The 13134-nt window shown below is 43.7% G+C and overlaps 1 protein-coding gene across 1 annotated transcript in view; it reads left to right on the top strand.

Annotated features, from left to right (window-relative positions):
- Window positions 1-13134, top strand: part of TBX15 (T-box transcription factor 15) — a 100980-nt gene that overhangs the window by 70036 nt on the left and 17810 nt on the right. The window contains exon 6 of the mRNA XM_011236088.3: window positions 2450-2514. Coding sequence (XP_011234390.1) covers window positions 2450-2514 — 65 coding nt within the window. The remainder of the gene's footprint in view (window positions 1-2449; window positions 2515-13134) is intronic.

Raw genomic sequence — 13134 nt, 5'->3', positions numbered from 1 at the left:
CGTAGACGTCGCCCAAGTTGTTAGCACAAGCATCAGCTGGGATCATTGCTAAAATTGCTTTCTGCCTATAGGGTATGTAAATGCCAGGCAGGACAATAAAGGCTTTCTGTGATATGGTCTCAGGGCAGCCTCTCCTGCCTCTGGCTGCCTCTCTTTCCATATTCTGTGCTCTGGCCTAATTGGACTTTTCGGTGCTTCTCGTGTGCACTTTATTCCGTCATGCTTCTCAGTCCATGCTCTGGCTTCCGTAGGCCATGTCTTATGAAGTGCTTCCCTTGTTCCTTTCTCCCCTTTTTGCACTTTTCACTAAAGTCCTACACATCCTTTGAGGCCTGGCTCATGTGCTGTCTCTGAGGTGAAACCTCAGAGCCCTTCAACTTGGAACTCATCGCTGCTCCCTCTGAAGCTCTCATTTGCCTTTATTGCAAACCTTACCAATTCCCGTTTCGTGTTAGTGTATATGTATTAGTGTATTTGTCTGCTTTTTTCTTCTAGATCGTAAGCTTCTGGGGCGGGGGGAACCAGGCAATACAAGCCCTGTATGGACTATATATCACCATCACCTGTGCCTCCTGTCACTTTGCTTTGCACACAAATGTACTTGATAAATAATGAGTACACAACCACACTACATAAAGCTCTCTAAATCTCACATTAAAAGCTTTCAAACATGTACAGAGGTGCTATTTTTCCTAACATTTGGTGGCACTTTTCTATTAAATCTCCACGCAGACCTCTTGGCCTGAGATAGAATGAGCTGTGGGAAGCAGGTTTTCAACCTTTTCTCCCAGGCCCATGAAACAGAATGTCATTTTATTTACAGGGGTCTGTGGAGGCCCCCAAAACATGGCTGCACAATCATATATCAGAAACCCCTATCATAAATGAGCCGGACAGGATAAGCCAACTTGAAAGAGAAAATAAAATATTATAACCCCAACTTGAAAAGAAAATATGGTGTGTGGTTTATTGCTGTGGATTATGGAGGAAGAAAGAACGGATTTTAAGTCAAAAACAGAAAAGCAGTGACAGTCTTTAAACTCAATACAATATCCACAGGGCAGACACTCGACTTTAGAGAGCCGAAGCTTCAGGCTCCTGCTCTGGGCTATAAAATAGATGTAACATTGCTTTTGTTGCATTATTAGTGTGCCATTCTAGAGGCAAGGAATGTTTTAGGGGAAAAAAAATTAACTTTGGTACTTTCAAGTCAGAGTCTGTTGTTCAGAATCTCACATTGCATTTTAAAGACCTTTAAAGATTGTGGCACTGGGAAATTCCACTCTGACTAAGTGAGATGGAAGAGGGACTTGGAAAAGATTCACAACATAAGAAATAACTTTAGCCACCCTGGTGATAAGTTCTGCAATGATCAAAAATGGGAAGGTGGGCTTCAATAATGAGATTCCCTTCTTTCTACAATCACCTTCCCTTGAAAGCGCCTTGCCTCCTTTCCTGAGCTCCCTTGCCCCCACCCCGAAGTCTCTGTTGCTTGAAGATAGTGAGTCATTAACATCTGGTTTAGACACAAAAAATATCAAAAATGCCTCCCATGACCAAGGCTGAAAATGGAAACTTAAGAACACGTGGAATTTGTTGGTCAGGCTTGGTCTCGTCTGGGGGCACGGCGTGGTGTGTACAATCCTCACTGAGTGCAAGGGGGCTAAGAAAAGATGTGATAGAGGGGCTTATGCTTTAAGTGGAGGTTGAGCCAGGTGGCTCCTGGGGACCCATCCAGCTTGGGTCACACAGTTGTTCGTGTCTTCTGATTTGCTGGTGAGCCTTGGAGACGGGGTGTAGCCGGCCCCACCGAGTCCCTCATTTATAGATTTTCCTTTGGGTACAACCTTGATAAAAGTGTAGCTATTTTTGGTGTCTTTTACAAGACAATTTTAGGTCATTAAATGAACACTCTCGAGGGGCAGGGAAGGGACAACGAAAGTGAAATGTAAGTTCAGTTAATTACATGGTTCTCTCGGGCTGAGGCAGGTTGGGGTTCCAATTCCATTGGATTGGATTGACTGAATCCATTTGTTCATTATTCACTCAGTTGCTCACTCACTCATTCACTCAGCAAGTGCTTTTCAAGTGCTTCTTGTGTGTCACGTCCCACGGACTTGACCATTGCCCAACTTTCTATTTCCGTGCCTTTGTATGTCTAGGCAAGTGATTTATCACCTTTTTTGGGGCAAGAAAGGTGAGCAGAAGAGAGTTTACAGTCACATACTGGGAAGACCTCAGGTTTTAGGGAGAAGTGGGTCAGGTGGGTCAGACATCTGCATGCCAGGCCCAAGTCCTATATCAACTTCCATTTAAATCCCAGACTTCAAGGAAACTAAATAAAAACAACAGCTGTTATGAACAGAGTGATTTTTGTTAATTTTCCAGGAGCAACCAAAAAAGAAATCAGTTAATATAAATACAATTTATGTTCTTTGTTTGTTTCCAGATCACCAGATTAAAAATTGATCGGAACCCTTTTGCTAAAGGATTCAGAGATTCTGGAAGAAACAGGTAAGAATAATTGGGAAAGAGACTCTCCGACATTTCTTTGTGACCTTATCCCCTCCCCCAAGCACCTTCGGTGGCTTTTGGCTCCTACTTCTTGGGGAACACTTGCGCACTATGCCTCTGTGCTGACTCAAGCAAAGAGAGATGGATAGCTGACCCGAGAATCAAGAAGCTGTTCCCAAAAGGTTGAGTTTTCCAATATTTGCTCTCACCAGATCAGATCCCTCGTGGTGTTTTTCTCCCTACGTCATGCTTGGTAATCCAGTCACTTAAACCAGATTTTATGATGATTTATTATCATCAAAAATTGCTCCTTTTTCTGCTAAGTACTCTAGATGGCTACAGCACTACAGTGACACCTCATTTACTCTGTATTATCAAACGAGGAATTGTGGACAAATAAAAATGATCAGAAAATTAGCACCTTAAAGATTAGCTAAAAACTTTGTTAAAAGCCATTTTTCTCCTAGGAAATATTCCCCAAATATACTAGATGTTGCCTGCCTTGGTAAAGACAGATTCTAGAACACCACCTTTGTTGATGCCCCAGCATCATCATTAGTCATGTAGGGAAACTCTTAGGAACCCCTGACATTTGCAGGACTATTTGTCCTTGTTCTAAGTGGTCTTAGTAGCTGTGGCATTTTTCTGGTTAATTCTGCTTCTTTCTAAATCCTTTCTTTCCAACCCTTCCTACATAAAATTAAAATCTGTTATCCAGAGAGCTGGGGGAGGACTGAAGTTGCTAGGGAACACAGATCTATCTAAGGTTATTCGCTCAGAAAAGCTCACTTTATATAAACCATACTGAAACCACAAATGTGACACGTGTGTCTTGTAAAGTGTGTAGGCTTTGCAATAACTATTTACGTTAGTGTTCAGACATTTTCCTCATTTGGGGGCACTTCTTTACATCTGAATGACACAGACTGTCAGGAGTTACCGTTGCTATTTTCTCTGCAAGAGTTTTCAGATAAACTATCTAGTATTATATTGAGAATCACTTCATAAACTACATAAGATCACATTTTATTAGAACCCAGATTTATTTAATTTTTAAAAAAGATTTTATTTATTTTTTATTTTATTTTTTATAATATTTTTTATTATGTTAGTCACCATACAGTACATCCCTAATTTTTGATGTAAAGTTCCATGATTCATTACTTGCGTATAACACCCAGTGCACCGTGAAATACGTGCCCTCCTTAATACCCATCACCAGCCTATCCCATTCCCCCACCCCCCTCCCCTCTGAAGCCCTCAGTTTGTTTCTCAGAGTCCATAGTCTCTCATGTAGAACCCAGATTTATGCTAAAAATCATCTGTAGTGATCATTTCCTTTACAAAATTATTTATGGAAACACTTCTTTTTTTTTTTTTAAAGATTTATTTATTTACTTGAGAGAGAGAGAGTGAGGGCAGGGAAGGGCAAAAGAAGAGGGAGAGAAAAACTTTAGCAGACTCCTCACTGAGCTCAGAGCCCGATGTGGGGTGCAGTCTCACTACTCTGAGATCGTGACCTGAGCTGAAATCAAGGGTCAGGTGCTTAACTGACTGCACCACCCAGAACCCCCTGAAACACTTCTTTTTTTTTTTTAATTTATTTGTTTTTTTTAAAATAATTTTTGTTATATTTATTTGTTTTTTAAATTCCACTATAATTAACATACAGTGTTATATTAGTTTCAGGTGTTCAATATAGCGATTCAGCAATTCTGTATATTACTCAGTGCTCATCATAAGTGTGTCTTTAATCCCCTATGGAAGCAGTTCATTATGAAACTCTTATTGTATATTTAAAATGCATTTAGATTGCTATACAATTTTATTTACCTCAGAATTTCTTAAGGTTATATCTATTGAGTAAAGGAAATTCACTTAAACTTCTAGTTTGAACATGGCAGAATTGCGTAATGTGTCCTAGATCAAGCAACCAGTTAGTGGTGTGGCCACGCTAGAACTCAGGCACAAGAACTCTGGGCCAAATGCTTTTCTGTTCAGCGAAGACCTTCATCTTCAAAATTTAGCCAGTAAGGGATGCATACTTATTCCTTCCATTTGAGACAGTCCTCTTCCTGCCAGTTAGTTTATATTCCATGCTCAGGTCGTGGAACTTGCCTGTGAGCTGTGTCCTGTTGCTTTCTTTTCAGGGCTCTGCAGTCTAGGTTTATTGAGGACCTTGCTAGTGAGGATGTGCTCAGAAAAGAAGCTGGCCTTTCATAAAGAAGCTGCTAGGGTGTTTATGATCATTAGCTTGGAGTCCATGGATGGATTTCCAGGGTTCTGTGACTTCCTGGATATTATAAGGAAAATTGTGTGTGGATGAGCAGGTGTGCATTTTTCTGGGGGAGAGGTCTATAGCTTTCTCCAGATTTTTGAAAAGTTCCATGAGCAAGAGTTAAGAATTTCTGCCCTAGACACCATGAGAGGTCAACCCTAATGACTTTAGTTATTCAACTACTTTCTCTTTCTTTCCCCCTGTATCTCCAGTGACATTTAGTATTTGTTTATTTTCTTCTTGGAACTCCAAAGATTGTTTTGATTTTTTCTTTGCTTTTTTCTTCCACTGGAGTCCTTATTTTTCAGAGGCGTGACCTAGAACAGAAAATTGGAATAGGCAGACTGTACTGAGCAGCATTGGAGCTCTGCTCTGAGAACTGGAGCCATGCTTTAATCTGGGGAATACGACCATGTATCTTGAAGCATTTGCCTCTGGTTAGGAAATTGTGATGACGTCTTGGTGCAAGTCCTGGGGTCTTCCTGTCTCCTCACTGGGCTACAAGGGACCTTGACGCCTCATTTGGTCCTGGCCTGAGTCTGCTTTGGGGCTGGTGAACGTCTTCCTGCTCAGGACAGACAGTTATTGTTTGTCCTGCCTGGTGGGCTACTCTTCTTTGTAAGGACTCCACGAAAGCAGAACTATGGATCCTCATTAGCCCATTTCAGTGCCTTATTTATTTATTTTTCTGGTAGTATGGTGACTCTCCGTGATGTATGCCCCGTTAAAAGCTGCAGGCTACTTTAAGTAACATTAGTAATTACTGAAATTATCTGTGATTGAACATTTACTGTGTTCCAGACCTTTTACTTAGGTTTTTTTCCCCCCAAATCTTTAAAATGACCTGTATTTTACAAACGAAGAAGCTGAGGCTCAGAGAGCTTAAGCAGCTTCGCTAGTGTAACACAGCAAAGCTGGAGTGCGGAGTAACTCCTGGGTTCACCTGACTTCAGAGCCTGTGAACCTTATGCTCTATCATGCTAACAGTTTAAGCTCCACTTATTTTGTCTTCAACAGATATGGAGAATAGAACGCTTCCTCTGAAAACCGTTCATTTACCTAAAGATAGTATTCAAGTACCCAGAACCTTCTCTTTTCCAGATAAAACAACCTGTATGTTCTCCACCTGTCTTTGTAGCCTTCCCCACGGCTTTATCATGTATTTGCTATACACCCTGTAAACAAGGGGTTCCCTAGTAGAGGACAGGAAGTCAGGCTGAACTCTGTAGCAGGTGAAACTGTGACATAGTGACCTTGAAGTCCCCTGTCTCGTGACAGGGCAAAGAAGAATCATTCAATATAGATGCCATCTTTGTCCGCCAGCACTCTGGAAGGCTGGATTAATATAGAGCCACTGGGGGGCAGGTACAGGGGCCCTTGTCTTTAGTCTTTAAAAAGCTCAAAATGACCTGATAATGAGTCTTGAAATCTCACTCCCTGCGTGTAGGATCTGATGAGGGCAAGAATTATTACTGTCATTTTGCAGATGGGAAAGATTGATGGATGAGGATATAGGGGATTATTTATAAATCTTCTGGGATCTGGTGGTTCTGTGCCAACACCAGAATCCAGTTCCTTACCTTCCAGCCAGTGCCTCACCTATTGCCCTTCTTGTGCTAACAGAGTTCTTATAAATCTATGATCATCCCCATGCGTTTAGACATCAAATAACTCATACGGACGAGCATGGTTTGATGAGTTGCATATAAATGTACCCAAAACATACGGATTACATTTCCTTTAAAAACACACGGGCTTAAAAATTAGGGGGGGAAGTGCTTGGCCAATGTTTTTTGGTTTTGCAGAACACAAAACATTTGTGGAATACTTTGGAGTTACAGAATTTGCCAAACCTCAAACCAAAACACGTTTAGGTTTGTCGATCTCAATCTATCCCAGTGCGATCCGAAGGCTCAGGAAGGGAGGGGTGTGGAGGGAAGGTGGGGAGGACACAGCACCCGCTGTACTCTCTTCCCATGCCTCTCCTGAGTCTCTCCCACCCTGCCAGGCTCTGACTGCCGTGTCCTCTGAGTGGGGCTGGCCAGGCAACAGCAGTGTCCTGGGCAAAGAGAAGAACTCAAGGAGGCTGGGGTTAGGATACTTATTTCCATTCCTCATATTTCCATGTAAAGAGATATCCATGGAGAATACTCCTGTCTTCTAGCCCTCTCGCTTTCTCCATCCCTTCACTGGGCACCAGAGTGACCCGTCTGATTGCTGAGCCTGGGAGAAGGAACTCTTGAGGACCTGCTTGCCTGCACATGGCATACATTCTGGGCTCTTGCCACTGTATGGGAAGTTCAGCAGAGGAGGCCTGCTGTTTTGGGGGACTGGCTTGCTTTGGGGGAGTTCTGGCCCACTCATTCAGCCTCCACACCTGTGCCAGAGCATCCACACATCTTTATCAGTAATGAAACTGGTATTTCGGTCTCCATGGCTTCAGGCTCCTAGGTCTGTCTCGGACTTTATTCTGAGTTCAAATGAGGACAAAAGACAACATTCATGGGCCTTTCAGAACCCCCACAGAAGCCCTGGTGAGTCCACAGTGTCAGCCCTGTGGTGTCACCGTCACCAGAGCTTGTCACAGTCCTCTCTACTTCCTTCGGAAGTGCCATTAACACGCATCAGTGTGAGAAGGTCACCACTCTTCAAACTGTACTTACGGAGCTGTTACTTGGCCTTCCCATGTAATTGTGTCCCTGATTAGAAGTCTCCACCAGAAGTGTCGTGTGTGTGTGTGTGTGTGTGTGTGTGTGTGTGTGTGTATTCATGTTGAGGGGAAGAGTGGTAGACAGCTGGTCCTTTTGGATGGAGACCCTGTCAGATTTTGCTTCCAGGCATTGTCTCTGCAATGGAAGGGCAATGTGTTTACTTCTAAATTGTCCCTCCTTCTAGATCTCTCGGAAATTATGTGGCCCAAATCTGGCTTTGGGTAGATCCATGTATGTTTACTTTTCATCAGGCCTAGCCCCAGGGCACAATATCCAGAGTTACCTCTGGGAGATTTCTCCTTCCAGGAGGAGACAGTAGCACCTTCCTATTCCTAGGGAAAACAGATTCCCTTAGCTTGATGAATTGATGTCTTGTGATCTGTGTTCCTGGGCTCTGCCTGCTGCTAGAATGTAAGTTCCTTGAAGACTGGGACTGTTCCTTTTTCAGGCTTCTAGTCTTAGATTATTTCCTACAGTGCCAGGTACACAGAGTAAAATAATAATTGTTTACTTAGTTACAAAACAGCAAACAGAGTTGATGAGTGGCAGAGAAATTAAAAACCAGGAACTCTGGAGTGAGAAAACCTTACCCCAACCAATGGTGAATAGGTGTAGCAATAGTGGGGAGCTAGTTTTAGACACCACCTAAGAAGGGAAGAAAGAGTAAATCTATAAATAGGTTTAGTTTGAAGACTAAAGGCAATTTTAATTCAAATCTGGGATGGACTGATGCTGTGGACACTGATTTTGCCTTCTCCTAGATTAGGCATGCACATCCTTCAGGCCATCAGAGCTATCTCTGAACAGTGGGGACACATTTATGCTGCCTGGAGAAAAAGAGGATTCCCTATCAGTTTCAGAGTCCATGAGCTTCAGGTCCCAGAGGCTGAGCCCAAGCAGAGTGAGGTTTAGTTGACAGAGGTCGCTCAGTGGTGAACGGAGAGGTGAAATTATGTCTTTATGGGTGGCCACCCCAGTGAGCAGCACATTCCAAAGAGAAGACAAAAGTCGTGGAGCTGAGGAGAAGCAAGAGTGTTTGCATTGAGTCCCATGGTCAAGAAGCAGCCTCGGGAGGTCCCTCTGTCTGCATGCCTGGTGAGAGCACTGTGCTCAGCTAGAGGGAGCATTACAACTGCAAAGACCTTGCACTTCAAAGGGATAGCCAAAGGAGAGGAAGGGAAGAGAACACTGTGGGTCTCTCAGTCCCCATCTAAGGCCTTGTCTCTGCTGGGAGTAGCTGCCAAGATTTTACAGAAGGCCCAAGTCGGCTTGGGAAATTTTATATAATTCCCAGGGACTTCCTCCAAAACAAACACATACATAAAAAAGAGAGGATTAAAATTATGATCTGTCTGGGGAGTAAAGGTTCTATGAACTTGTTTTAAAGAGTGTCATGGAGTACGTGACTCTGGGTTCTCTCAGTACCCTTCATCCTGTCTTTGACCTTGGGCTTTACCCTTACTCCCAGCCTTCACTGTGTCTAAGGGGGACTGTCCCATGTGACATGGTTTCCTACAGATACTCCTAGCTGGCATGGTGCCCCAGAAGCCACTGCTATTGGTTCTGCAACAGGCTCTGGTTAGAGTGGCTCTTCTGCAGTGCAGGGAACTGGTACAGCTTTCTGGAAGGGGACTTTTTCTCTATGGAGGCCACTCTTGGAGGCTTAGCCATAACACTCAAATTCCACCACTTTGGAACTGACAGAAAGGAGCCAGTGACAGGCCCTGTATCACGGGGTGGTTGGTTCACATGGGTAACTAGCTTTAATATGTTGTCCCTCACTGAGAAAACAGGAGGGCCTGCAGGGTGCGGTGTACGAGGCAATGTGAGTCTGAGGTAATTGTCCGCCAGCACTGCTGTTTGCTGGGAATGTGGCTGGCGGCAGTCCTCTTTGGTACCTAGTGTCCCTTTACATGTTGCAGAGCAGAGTGATCTAAAAATGGAGCCATTAACTGCATTACGGGAATAGATATATTTGCTTGCTGGAGGAGGATGCTTAATGAGGCTGATACTCAACCCAAAGGAAGGAATCTCCACTGATGGGGAGGAAAATATTTGGGAGTAAAGGATTCTCCTGGGACCCCCTCTTAAGCAGCTGCTGTCCCAAGGCCGTGTTCATAGAGTGAAGACCCACCTCTTCGGACACAGACAGGAAACCTTGCAAAGGCCCAGCTCCTCTCAAAACCCTGTGTGGAACCAGAGTGCTTCCAGTTAATGGATGTGAGAAGGAAAGAAAAAGAAGAGTCAGCTAGACAGCAGCCCCAGGGCCAGGTCATTTGTGCTTAGATCTGAAGGAATCCATTTTTCTTTGTGAGTTGGGAGAGAAGGGTGTGGGGTGGGTCTCAGTTCAAATCTGTTAGAAGGGGTCTCTGTTATAACCAAGTGTCTCAAATCTTGTTCACCCCCTTACCTACCTACTAAGCCGAACATATGAAATTACTACATTCGTGGGTCCAAGAGGTGAAATATTAGCAATTTCATACAGTTCAACTTTGTGTATTTATTTCGAGGAATTCAAATCCTAAGTATACAATAATAATAGTAATAATCATTTCACATGGAATCTGCAGTCCAAGTTGTCCCTTTTTGTCTCTGAGCTGATTGGTATTGCTAGAGTGTTTCCCATCTTATGGGTGCTAAAACTGAGTAGAGTGAGCTACTGGCTTTCAGAATTTGCAAAGCCAGCCAATGGCAGCATCCAGAAGGTGATGTCACTCCCCCCCCCATGAGGCACGACTTGCCAGTCAGCAGACAGCCCTGCCCTCGCCCCTGTCCAGGTCCCCGTTGCTCCTGAAGGCTCACGTAGCAAGCCGAGAGCCAGTGAGCGGACCCCTTGCCTTCTTTCAACCAGCACGACTTCCAAGTGTCTCCCTCACTTTCAATTTTTATATTTTTATTTGTTCTCCCTCAAGCTATTGGCTGTATTTTTCCAGCCAATCTCATCCTGTTCGTTCCTGGCAATCCTACTGGCCCCTGTAGATTTTGCACACTCTTTTGTTATCCCTGGCACGGGGGCCTTTTAGCAGAGTGAAAGTAAATCATCAGCGCCGGGCTCCCACTCAGGAACCGCTGCATCTACAGTTCGAGGTAGCTGGCCCCGTACTAGACTCCAGTGGCAGCATCCTGTCAGATTTCCCCCTCTTCTTCCAGGCTGTGGCAGGTTATCATGTCCCCTGGCTTATGGTCTTCCAGCTGATATTTGACATTTTTCTCTGCCTTGTTATTTCTTCTCCCTCCTCTGTCATGAACCTTTTCTGCCATTGTCCTCTTGGCTGTGCGGGTTTGCCAGGCAAAAGTTGGCAGTTGTTTTATTATCTATGGCTCTTGCCCAGGGATGGTGTCATCTAACAAAGTGATGTCTTTTTAATGGCTAACATATTGGAGCCTGAAATATCTGCAAGATAATGAGGCCTACAGAGGCTTGAGGGACACGTTTTTGGTTCTTTGAGGAGAGAATGAGAAATGGAATTAGGTAACACATGGGTCCCTCCACATTGAGTCTGGAGCCAGAGGGCTGACACAGGTTTGGATTCCAGGGAAGTAAGAATGCTTTCTCCTGTTACAGGTCACAGTCTGACCACAGCAGATGGTGGTGGTGTTTCTTTTGCTTGAGGTAGACCAGTGGTCCTCAAGCTTTCGTTATGTTTTTTTTCTCTTCAATATATTTTATCTTTAATCCTGCCTTAATTATAACAATTAGGAGGGAGTAGTGTTATCTCCCTTTGATAAGTAGGGAGACTTAGGCATGAGAAGGTGATACAGCCTGGCTGAGATTGCACTGAGAAGCAGCAGGATTCCGATGTGAACCCAGGCAGTCAGAGCTCTTGCTCTTCTTCACCACAATGCTAATCTGCCCCTCGTGCGATTTAGTATTTCCTGATTAAAGTGAGACCATTCCAGTGAAAGGCGAAGAAACTTCATCTTTTAGTTAGCCTGCGTGTGTTATCAGGGATTTTTCTCAAGGCAATGAAAACTCCTTAGGGACTGCCATTGCTACCTGTTCAACACCATGTGGGGACGCAGTTCCCAAGTTGGGAATCACTGGGTAAGGAAACAATTTTGACTCAGCTCTAAGCATCTGTCCACTGGACACCTGTTCTTCCAAACCACTGTAAGGCACACCAGTGACAGCCAATTCATCATGCAGATACACTGATTGTACCATCTAAAGCCAAGTTTTGAATGGTGGCTTTTTTTTTTTTTTTTTTTTGCCAATTTGCAGACCTCTTTTGGGAGGTCTTTTAGAATATTCCTGAACAACAAATACATAGGAACCAATTTCAGATCCAGGGAAGGAGAAGGATGTGTGGAAGTGTTGACCTCACCTCAGTGGATGAAGAACAGTCTAAGAAAGAGGATTAGGAAGTTGAGATATAGTAATTAGATCTGAAAGAACAGTATATTCTGGTTCTGTGTCTTTTCAAGTGCTGGAACAGGAAGAGAAAGGAAAGAAGATCAGAGGTACAGGACCGCCCATGGGATAAAATCCAAGCCCCTAACATGGAATAAATATCTCTGGTATCCGCCCCACTGTCTCATCTTGCACCTGGAGCTCCAGCCACCCTGAACTATTTTCAGTTCCCAGAACGTGCCTTCTCTTCCATACCTCCATGTCTTTGTATATACTGTGAACTCTCCTGGGAAAGTTCTTTCTGCCTCTTGTCCATGTGGAAAACTGCTGAGTACCCTTTAATACTCAGCTGAAATAACTGGCCTTTTATGGAGTGTTCCTGGAGCTTTCCAGGTGTATTAAGTACTTCTTGCTCAGTGTTCTCTGTCCTCTTCTATGTATCTTCAGTGTAACATTTCTTCACACTGTTCAGAGATTAGTGATTTATATGCTGTTCTCTCTTTGTTGAGTTCAGGACACTCCTAAATTAGGGTAAATTAGTGTCCTTTTTTGTCTCTATAATCTCCTGGACCTAGCACATTTACTGGCTGGAAAACTTCTTTATGATTTCAAAATCCCATCTCTGTAGCCTTTGACTGTCTTCTGTTGACAGATGAAAAATGGCCTCATCAATCCCTAGCATTTGTTCCTTTTGTTACCAGAATCACCAGCCAATAGCCTGGGGAAGAGTTAAAAGTTAGAAATACAGAGAAAATAAATGGAAGGAACATAAAAAGCAACCCTCTATCTCAACACAAATAAAACACAGAATGTATGCAACAGTGTGCTATCTAGTAGGTTCATGAAGGTAGTCATAATTGCTGTTATTATTATCAAATATTTGCTGAACTTCAAAGGAGGTAGTCCCATTTTTTTTTAATGAGAAGTTTGGAAGAAAAATTCTCTAGAATCTGGCTATTTTTCCAAATTGGTTGATCTTGATGCATCATCAGTTTGCAAAAGAGATCTTTGGCTTGCTTCCTCTCCTTCCTTGTCCCCCCCCTCCCCCCGCCCCAAGCACGCTCCATTGGTTTGGCCAGTGAGCAGACTGAAAAGTCTAAAGAGAAGAGGCTTGGAAATCAGAGAGGCGATTCCAGCCAAAGGACTGAACAAAGAGGGTTTGGATATGTCCTCTCTTGTCACTGGAGCAAACAGGGAAAAGTAAGCAAGAGGGGAGACACTTGCCAATATGATCATCTCTGATTGGAAACCTCAGACATCGGGTCTCTGGTGTGCAACAG

Source organism: Ailuropoda melanoleuca, chromosome 2 (assembly GCF_002007445.2).
Source record: "Ailuropoda melanoleuca isolate Jingjing chromosome 2, ASM200744v2, whole genome shotgun sequence".
Lineage (NCBI taxonomy): Eukaryota > Metazoa > Chordata > Mammalia > Carnivora > Ursidae > Ailuropoda > Ailuropoda melanoleuca.
This window is presented reverse-complemented; position numbering and strand designations above follow the sequence as displayed.